Source organism: Cajanus cajan, chromosome 1, assembly GCF_000230855.2.
Source record: "Cajanus cajan strain Asha chromosome 1, NIPB_CcT2T_4, whole genome shotgun sequence".
NCBI classification, from domain to species: domain Eukaryota; kingdom Viridiplantae; phylum Streptophyta; class Magnoliopsida; order Fabales; family Fabaceae; genus Cajanus; species Cajanus cajan.
In genome coordinates this window covers 76,330,036-76,339,439 of record NC_138517.1, presented here as the reverse complement: position 1 = coordinate 76,339,439, position 9,404 = coordinate 76,330,036, and the positions used below count along the sequence as shown (strand labels likewise).

At 31.1% G+C, this 9,404-nt stretch overlaps 1 protein-coding gene across 1 annotated transcript; it reads right to left on the bottom strand.

Annotated features, from left to right (window-relative positions):
- Positions 1-3,461: 3,461 nt before the first annotated feature.
- LOC109804519 (heavy metal-associated isoprenylated plant protein 35) lies at positions 3,462-5,366 on the bottom strand. The gene is made up of 3 exons (XM_020366366.3): positions 5,095-5,366; positions 4,878-4,953; positions 3,462-4,215 (listed from the first exon to the last, which is right to left on the bottom strand). Exons 1-3 carry the CDS (start codon positions 5,353-5,355, stop codon positions 3,545-3,547), a joined length of 1,008 nt encoding a protein of 335 aa, XP_020221955.2. The 5' UTR covers positions 5,356-5,366; the 3' UTR covers positions 3,462-3,544.
- Between the last annotated feature and the right edge of the window lie 4,038 nt (positions 5,367-9,404).

Here is a 9,404-nt window from a genome sequence, read left to right as displayed (position 1 = left end):
TGTAGATAAAGATGTATAAGTAAAAGATTATTATGAGTTTATTTGCTTTATATTTGGATCGAGAAACATGCATGGTCGAATAAGTATATGAAAAGATGTAAAAGAATCTAAAGTTAAGCATGCATAAAATAGAAGTGCTTCACTTTTTGCCTTTCGGGACTTTCCTGGGCAAAAACATGGAGTCTCTTGGTTTCCTAACATTCTTTTTTGTAGTTATTGATAGAAAATAATTAACTATTTTGAATTTGGATGCTCCCATTAATATGAAATATGCTATTATGGAGAGATACATATTTTTGTAAGTAAAGACTTATTGGTTATAAAACTCAACAATTATATTTGTAAAAATCATATCTTTTTATCATATGTTACTCAACAATACTAATAAGTTGTAAAATACTTTATAGATAACTTTATACCTTAAACATGTGGTATGGAGTTTGATCTATGGTATATATATCAAAAAATATTTATTATTTAAATAGATTTTAGTATCTCAAGGGATTAATTCTAAGCTTTTAGCTAAAGATATCTTGGTTTATCAAAAATATGTTACTTAAATAGGGTCCAAAAATATCTTATTTTATGTTGATATATATTTCCTAATTTTCTTGTTTTAGACATGGTTGTTTACCCTATAAAAGAGATTTGAGAATGTATTGAAGGTTTAGGATTTAGAGACTAAGTTTAGACTAGGTTTCGTATGCCGATGTGTAACATCTTGATCCTTTTGTATACATGTATAAAACCTTGTAGCTGATCTGTGGGTCTTATGCTGAGATTAATCCTTACTTCATTAATAAAACTCATTTGCTTATAAAAATAAGTAAATAAAATACAAGTTTTTTTTTCTTTCTTTCAACTGTATCGAATATTGATTTTGATTGGAAGGTTGTTGTATAATTGTATCTAAAAAGGTTCTGACATAGCTTTCTCAGTTTAACATTTCTCAATTCCTAGCCAATCCAACCACTGTGCACCATACAGTAGCCACCAAAATAATGCGTTATGTGAAAATATCCCTAGGTCAGGGACTAAATTTTCTATCCAACTTGGACCTGCAACTGAAGGCATATAGTGACAACGAGTAGGTATGATGCCATGGCACTAGATTGGTGACAGGCTTTTGTGCATATCTCGAGAATTCCCTCATTTCTTGGAAGTCAAAGAAGCAGGGGATTGCCTCCAAGAGCCCCTGTGAATCAGAGTAATGAGCAATGACAATAGTAACCTGTGAAATTCAATGGCTAACATATGAACTTCAAGGTTGCTTTTAAAATTCCTTCCCTCCTTTTCTGTGATAATCAATCTGTCTGCATATAGTTGTGAATTTAGTTTTTCACAAATGGATAAAACACGTTAAGGTGGATTGTCAGTGTTAAAAAGAGTCAACACATTGATGCATAAACTAAAGCTTCAAGTCAACAAGTTTTTTGTCATATTGTTTCTAAGTTGGTCTAATTAACCTATATTCTCCGGCTTGCAAGGAATAACAAATGATGCAAATTTGGTGCAAGGTCGACACATTGTTAGCTATGATACACTTTTGTTTTTCCTTTAACTTTTATGTATATTTTGTGAGTTAAGTGCGTGTTTGCTTTAACTTTTGGACGTGAAAATTCACGTTTGTGAGAAGCAAAAAATTGTAGCTTCTACGTAAATTAGCTTGTAAACATGGAGAGAGAATGAAAAATCACGTTTCTAAATCTAAAGCAAACACGCACTAAGATATTTACAAACTTGATTTTATTCTTTGTAGTTAAATATTTGGTAGTAGAGGAGAATATTCTCTATGATATAGTGTAAATAAATAGTTACTATAGTAATACAAAAATCAAAAATCAATGAAATGATTTCATATTTTCATCACTCCCACGTTGTTATCCTTTTGCGTATTTCATTTAGCTTTATTCTCGGTTAACAATTATCATTATTATATTTTATTTGTAAGTTTATAAAAGAAAGATGACACTTTTTGGGTATATGTTTAAATTTAAAATTTATAATATTAGATTGATTCCCATTCATGTTAATTTAGAATTTAGATCGGGCCTAGAAGTGTTTTTAGTGAATTTCTCTAAAAATAAAGTCCACCCACACGTACATGTCCCCAAAATCTGCAACCAACTTTGGCACAAATCACGGCTTAGTATAGTGTTCAGATAGTATAGTATATCAATATTGAAAAGTTAACGTGATATATAATACTGTACATAATCATTTTTATTTCTCACTTGCTTTTAACTTTTTATTTTTTATTTTTTTATATACACATACCAAAAATATATTCTAAAAGCAAACGGTATAGCTTTTTTGTGGTCCTACTTTGATATCCACATAACAGTTTTCATCTTTCAAAATAACTCGGTCCTAATTCCCAAGGAAGAATTCGTCCAGTAACGTAGCTTTTGGTAGTCTGCATATACACTTCACTATTTCAGATTTTAAGTAACGTACCTTTTGATAATATGCGGATACATTTCCTTCCTCAGAAAGTGTGCTAAACATTAATTAGACCCCCCACCTCCTAGCTAAGGTCATTTTAGGACTGCAACAGGAAACAAAGATTCTTCTTCCAAGTTGCACAACTTGAACCAGTTTCCAAATTCTACCCACCTGACATTAGAGGTCCCTCACCAGTCACCATTCCTTTTGGTCTATTCAAAAAATGCACTACCTCTTGAATCATCCAGAGAAAATGTCAACCTTTAATTTAACCCATTTATAATCCATATAATGCTTCGACTTTCCTCAAAAAATGCGCTTTGCACATGACAATTTCTTTTATCTGAATTGTCTTCAACTTTATCCTTTTGCAAATGAACATGGATTTTGACACTAGATCCCTATCCCTCCACAATGCAGTCAAACTTTAAAGGGAATATCATCCCATTAACAATGATGATGGTATGCCCTTTTTTCTTGTTACCATCAGAGAATTTCCTTTTCCTTAAACTGAATCCATAACATATATGACTATCAAAGGTGCCACATTAGGCCATGATTTACGATTTGGTATATAAACAAAAGCTAAAACCAATCATAGGAAATGTTACCGAAACATTCTTTCTGAAACATTCTCTCATCAGGCAAAATTCATGTAAATCTTGTTTTGACATTGAAACTCACAATGAAACTTGTTCTACTAAAATTCAATTGCATCAGAAAGTGTGGAAACGTTAAAACAATCAGACTAAAAATGAGTTTCACTTGTTATTTGGTGGATCTCTTTACCAAATTAACAGAATTCACATGAATTTCAACAAATCAATAAGTGTTGAAAGATTTGAAACTGTAATCAGCTTAGAGCTGTAAATTCAGCTTCTATGCTGCTTGAAGCGCAAATTTAGCCTTACAAATCACTAGACTCGGCATAGTAAGGAAAATTGAGTAGATATATGAAGACTTAAATACAATTATTATTTTTCTATTGATTAAAAAAAAGCACCCCTACAAAAATATTAATGCCAAATTATCTAGGCCATAATAATAATAATAACCATATCATAGTGCAAGCAACATTCTCTTAACTTTCAAGTCTCACTCACATAACGGAACAGCCATTAGCATTTTCATCACTAAAGATCTCAAAGGAAACCAACGGTGCTGATTGAAAGTGGTAACCATCTTGGAGACCAGCATACACATAGGGTGAAGATGGAACATAGTAAGAAGGATAAAATCTGTTATAAGATGCGACATAAACCATCGGAGGATAACCAGTTTCTGGGTACGAAAATGATTGTTGTTGACATGTCTCATTCACTTGGCCCACAAGATCCTGAAACTGCATTCCAGTGTGTGCAGGTGCAGCAGTAGAGGCTGAACTCAAACCATTGCCACCACTCTGAACTTTCTTTTTCTTCTTACCAGAACCACCACCACCACCCTCTGCCGGAGCCTGGACACCGGAGGGGGGCTTCTCCGGCGAGTTGTCGCCGGCTTTTTTGTTGCTGCTCTTGTTCTCACTGTTGCACTTGGAACTACTAGTAGTAACATTTTCAGTTCCCTTGTTTTTCAATGGTTCTTTTGCTTCATTCTTCTTATTCTTGTTCCCCCCTTTGCCGGAGATTTTTCCGTCGCCGTTGAGACTCTCCGGCCAAATCTCGGCGTGTTTTCCGGCTCTGACCAGTTTCCTGAGAAGGGTCTCAACACTAACACTTCCAGTGACAGTTACTTTCTGCTGCTGCTGATCTATGGTTGCAGTGAAAACACCTGGCAAGTGCAACATTTTCTATTAGAACTTGAGTTTGAGCCTAAGGGACTAACTGCATGTTTGGATTTTTTTAGAAACACTTCTAAGAATAAAATATAGAAAAAAAAAATGAAATAAGTTTCAGATAAACTACAATCAACTTATAGACATGTTTGGACAAATTTGTTTAGAAGTACTTCTCCAATTTGTAGAAGTTAATTTGTTAAAACCCTCTCATATAACTTCTCCAAAATCTTTTTATTTTTATTTTTTATTTTACTTATACATGAAGCTAATTTTAATTTATAAAAAAGTTCTTTTCATTTTTTTTATAAATATTTTTGAAGAAATTTGCCCTTAATTCACTCACAAAAACTAGCTCGTAAAATTTGGTTTGATTACACTATTGTTTAGCTCACTGATCAATGTGGCGTGTCTAAAATTTTCTTGTGTGTTTATCCACTATACTGTTTCCTGGATTAGAATGTTATGTGAGATAATAACAGTGTAATTTACTCGTGCATGGAAAAACAAGAAAGAAGAATGCTCCGTTGAATAAAAAAAATAAAAAGTGCACGGAAAAAGAGTTGAAATGGTGAAATTTGTAGTAAGTTCTCCTTTCTACTTTTCTGGCATATTACAGAAGGGAAAAATTTCTGTTCAAGCTTTTGTGGAATAGTACCGTCAATGCTCTTCAGAACTTTCTTTACTTTCCTCCTGCAACCTTCACAGTGGATGGAAACTTTCAAGAACCATGTCTAGGAGAACAGAAGAGAAACAACTGATTAGTTTTAGTGGATTGAAGAAGATGAAATTGAAGAGGTGAAATTGAAGAACCAAAAAAAGTGTACATACATAAGTGCATTATGTGTGTTTTGATTGAGGTAAGGTGGTAGTACCTGATAGTTCAAAGGTTGTGAAGCAAGTTGAGGAGGTTTTGCATCCATTAGAGAGAGGGAAGTGGAAGTGGTTGAATGAAAGATTGAAGGGATTGGAGAGTTGGAAGGAGGGAAAGAAGAAGGAGTGTGTGTGGGGTATAAGAAAAAGGGAAAATGCCAAGAATGTACTTGGGAGTGTGCACTCTGTTGGGGAGCAAAGTGTGCAGGCAAGGATAGATGGCTATCAAAGTATAATGTGACAATGACAGAAGGACACTGCATTATTTTGCAACACAGCATTATTCTACTACCTTCCTTCTTCAATTTTTATTTAGAAAAAGTAGTACATGCATCCACTAAGTTCTGTCTTATATTCTCATTCAATTACATAATATCACGTATGATAAGTTTGTTGGTTTTATCATAACTATTTAAAGAGTTATACTATTAATAATTTTTTATTAGTTATAGTGTAGGATGATTAAACTCTTTTTGTTAAAACTCATCCCCTATGGTAGTGGTCAATTTTGAAAGAAAAGTAGGATACTAGACAAAAAAATTAGTGACCCTTACTTTATTTTTTTAGACACTCGTGTTCTGTGATAATTATATTCTCTAATTCTTTTTCTATGCTCACATTGTTTTCTTGTCTCTTATGGATGTACTTGGCTGTTGTTTGCATCGAAAGATATTTATTTGTTGTTTGTAGAAGGCTGTTTGTTACTCTTCTAGACAAGATTCTTTATAGTAACTTTGTTAACTACATCAAATGACATTTCTATCATGTTTATCATGGATAATAATAGAACCATTTTTTAAGATCTCATGATTTACAGATTAGGCTGTTCTTAGCAATTGACCTAAGTTGGATTAGGATTTAAGTTGTCTTCAGTGTTCCTTGAGGATACCCCTTGTAGGAACAAACGCATAGGAACAAAATTTCAGGTCCTTGAGTGTCTTTTGACCAACACCCGCCCCCCTCCCCCAACCTAGTTTATGACCTATTCTCTTCTGTCTTTTATAAAGAAAAAACCCATATATAAAGAAACATTTTTTTTTAATGTAGGTGTAAATCACACCGTAATTTTTGTGTAACTAGATTATTTTAAACTTGATTGTATTTATTTTGTCGTCTAAATTTCATAATTTTGCAAATTTTAGCATTCAACTTTTGAAATTGTATATTTCGTCACCCAATTTTTAAATTTTTACATATTTTGTCACCTCATTAATTAACTATTTATCGTTAATTGATTGTTGATAAAACACATTAATGATTAATACAATATCATTATTCTTATGCTCCATCATCTATGTCATATTAGAGGTTAACCATCAACTAATGTGGTGGTAAAACATGCCAAATTTTGAAAATTAGAAACACGAAATGTAATTTCAAAATTTAAATGACAAAATTTATAAAATTATAAAATATGAGAGAAAAAGAACAATTAAGTTGATATTTTAATATTTTATATTCTTCTGTCTTATAATAAGTGTTATATTATATAAATTAAAAATAAATTATTAAATAAATAAAAAAGAATAATTATTTTTAAAATTAATCTTATGATAAATTTTCTTTACTGAAAATGATATAATATAATTTTTTTTATAATATTATTAAGGATATAGATAAAAAAAAGTAATTAATACAGTATTGAAAAAATTAATATGACATTTATTTTGAAAGTTTTTTTTACTTTTTTTTTCCCTTATGTAACACTTGTAATGAGGGATGAAATTACATATTAAATTTGGGTTGGAGATTTCCTCTGTTCCACGAGGCAGCAGAGAAGCAATAAATAATATGGGAATAGGAAGTAGAGCCAAAACTTTGGGTAAAGAGGAGGTGAAGAATATATGCCCTGCTAGCTGCTGCATGACAATTAAGGGGAACAAAAAAAGGACCCTTTGCTTCTAGTTTGAACGAAAATCACTTAATTTCACCAAATTTACTGCCAAGAAAAGAAAAGACTAGTCTGTTCCATGAAGGAAGTGACTGCAGCAAAATGTAGGGTAGAAAATGTCCAATCCATGACCAAATTTAACATAACCCCTTCAACATTGGTTACTGTTTTTTCATCTCCAGTGTCTACTTGCCACATCAAAAGCTTCCCTCGAGGAAATTTAAATCAGCATGTCATGTATTTTCACCTGAGAATGACATTCAAACCCAACTCTCAAGTAAGTAATGCATTTCTACATAATTCAGGTTATGTATTGATTGGCCATTTGAAAACCAAAAAGTCACAAGAAATTTTACCCTGGTGAAAATTGGTGAATGGACAAGGACGAGACAAAAGCAATGGGTTCATTTTCCATCCAAAACTGCACTTTTCCAATGCATGAGGTAGGCTTGTTAAGACCTTATATTGGTAATTCGGTAGGTAAACTGAATAAATCTGCCATCAAGATTCAAGAGTTCAGATCTCGAAAATACTAATTAAATAAATAATAGCTATCAATTTTTTTTTATTAAAAAATTACAATAGTAGTGCATTAATAGTAGAGTATCCTTTTGACCAAAAGTGATGATCAAATAATACTCTCCTTGAGATGACAGCTCAAGTAATTAAAATCATCCCTCTTCTGCTAAATTTTCAACAAGATAACATTTGCTATAAACTATTATATCACATTATGCACACCCTCCCCCTCCCCCCGAAAAAAAAATATAGGAATTATTATTATTATTATTTTCATTTTTAATTAAAATAAGAGTTTAACCGGAATATCCTTTAACGTTAAGTGAGTTAAGAGAAATAAAATTTGAAAAAATTAATTTTTTAAGCACAATCTAAAATTATTAGACGATCAAATAATCATAAATTATCATTAGTAAGATGTTTAATGTAGTTATTGTAAAAGTTGATTTAGTGTATTTTATTTACTTAAATTTTAATTGATAAAATTAACTTCTTTCGATATGATGAGATTAGCAAAATCTTTTCTTATCAACATAGTTAAGAAAAGTATCTATTTATAACATTCTCTCTTACTAGATCTAAAATGATACCTCTGATTATAACACCTTACTTAAAAAGAAGATCAAACTCATACTTTGGTAAATAAATAAATAAAAGAGTAAATACTTATTTTGTTCTTTGATTTTGGAAGACATTGCCATATTAATTTCTGAAATTAAAAAGTTGTCAAATAAGATTCTAATATGTCAAATAAATCATTAAATTTACTTCCTGTCATTTTGATCTCTAAATATATATATCAATGTTATCATTATAATCACATACTTTTTTTGAATTTTACACTAATATAATTGTAAATTTATAATTTCTGAGATATTTTATAATTTCTTATTTTCAAGAACCAATATGTAGCACCTCATGAATTTAGAGAACAATTTGAATGTTCACTAAAAAAACAAAAAGTCAAACTACTAACTTATTTAGGTACCAAGGTCACTTACAAAATAAATTACATGAAATTCTATCCAACGTAAATTAAATGGCATGGGACAGTGGACTAACCCCTCCTCATACAAGCAATTGAGGCTAGGGTCAGTTGTACATTTGATCCAAATTAATTGTTTCAGCCACAAAGAGTGGTGATCGACATAATCCAGCATTTGCATCTGTCACAAAACATCACATATTCAATTTATTTTGATATGAAATCCATAACTGTAATCCCTGTGCCGTGATATTAGTAATCTTGAGTCCTAAGCAAGAGTGCTATTAATCCAAGTATACCTGTTAGATGATTAGACATAACAAGTAGTACTCGTTGTGTCATCACCAAATTACACAAACTTAACCCAATATTGCATTGAGCAAATTCGTTTGCAAACCTCGTCATGAAAAAAACAGTGCACAGCTGAAAGTTTCGAGAACCTTATAACATCTCCATCGAGAGATGCATATCTCTCTTTCTTATTAAGACCTTGCTTGTAAAATATCCGATGCTTGTATAAGCACCGGTGATAAACTTTTTTTTAATACACAATGTACCTTTTAATAATAATAATAATAAATAAATAAATAAACTTAAGACTACAAACATCTTCTATAAGAAACAATCTTATTAGCCAAATAAAATCACTATAGACAATAAAATGCTTTCTCTAAATATTTAACACAGCCGTATAGCCAATAATTGAAAAGGTTAGCAATAATACCTTGTACACTTCACTTTTATAAAAGTTATTTCATTTATTTATTTTTTCCAAAAACTGAAATACAAATGTTAATTTTAACTTATGAATAAATTTATTCAATCAAAAGCCTTAATATTGACTGAGCAATTCTGTTAAAATATATATTAGTAAATACAAGCGTACATTATAAGTTAATATCGATTAGACACAAGGG

Bases quoted from the DNA above. Each gene is read 5' to 3' on its own strand.
- LOC109804519 (XM_020366366.3), bottom strand. From the start codon at position 5,355: ATGCAGTGTCCTTCTGTCATTGTCACATTATACTTTGATAGCCATCTA. The intron at 4,954-5,094 runs GTACTACCACCT...CTGTTCTCCTAG, and splicing joins CACAACCTTTGAACTATCAG to ACATGGTTCTTGAAAGTTTC. The intron at 4,216-4,877 runs GTACTATTCCAC...TGCACTTGCCAG, and splicing joins AGTTCTGAAGAGCATTGACG to GTGTTTTCACTGCAACCATA.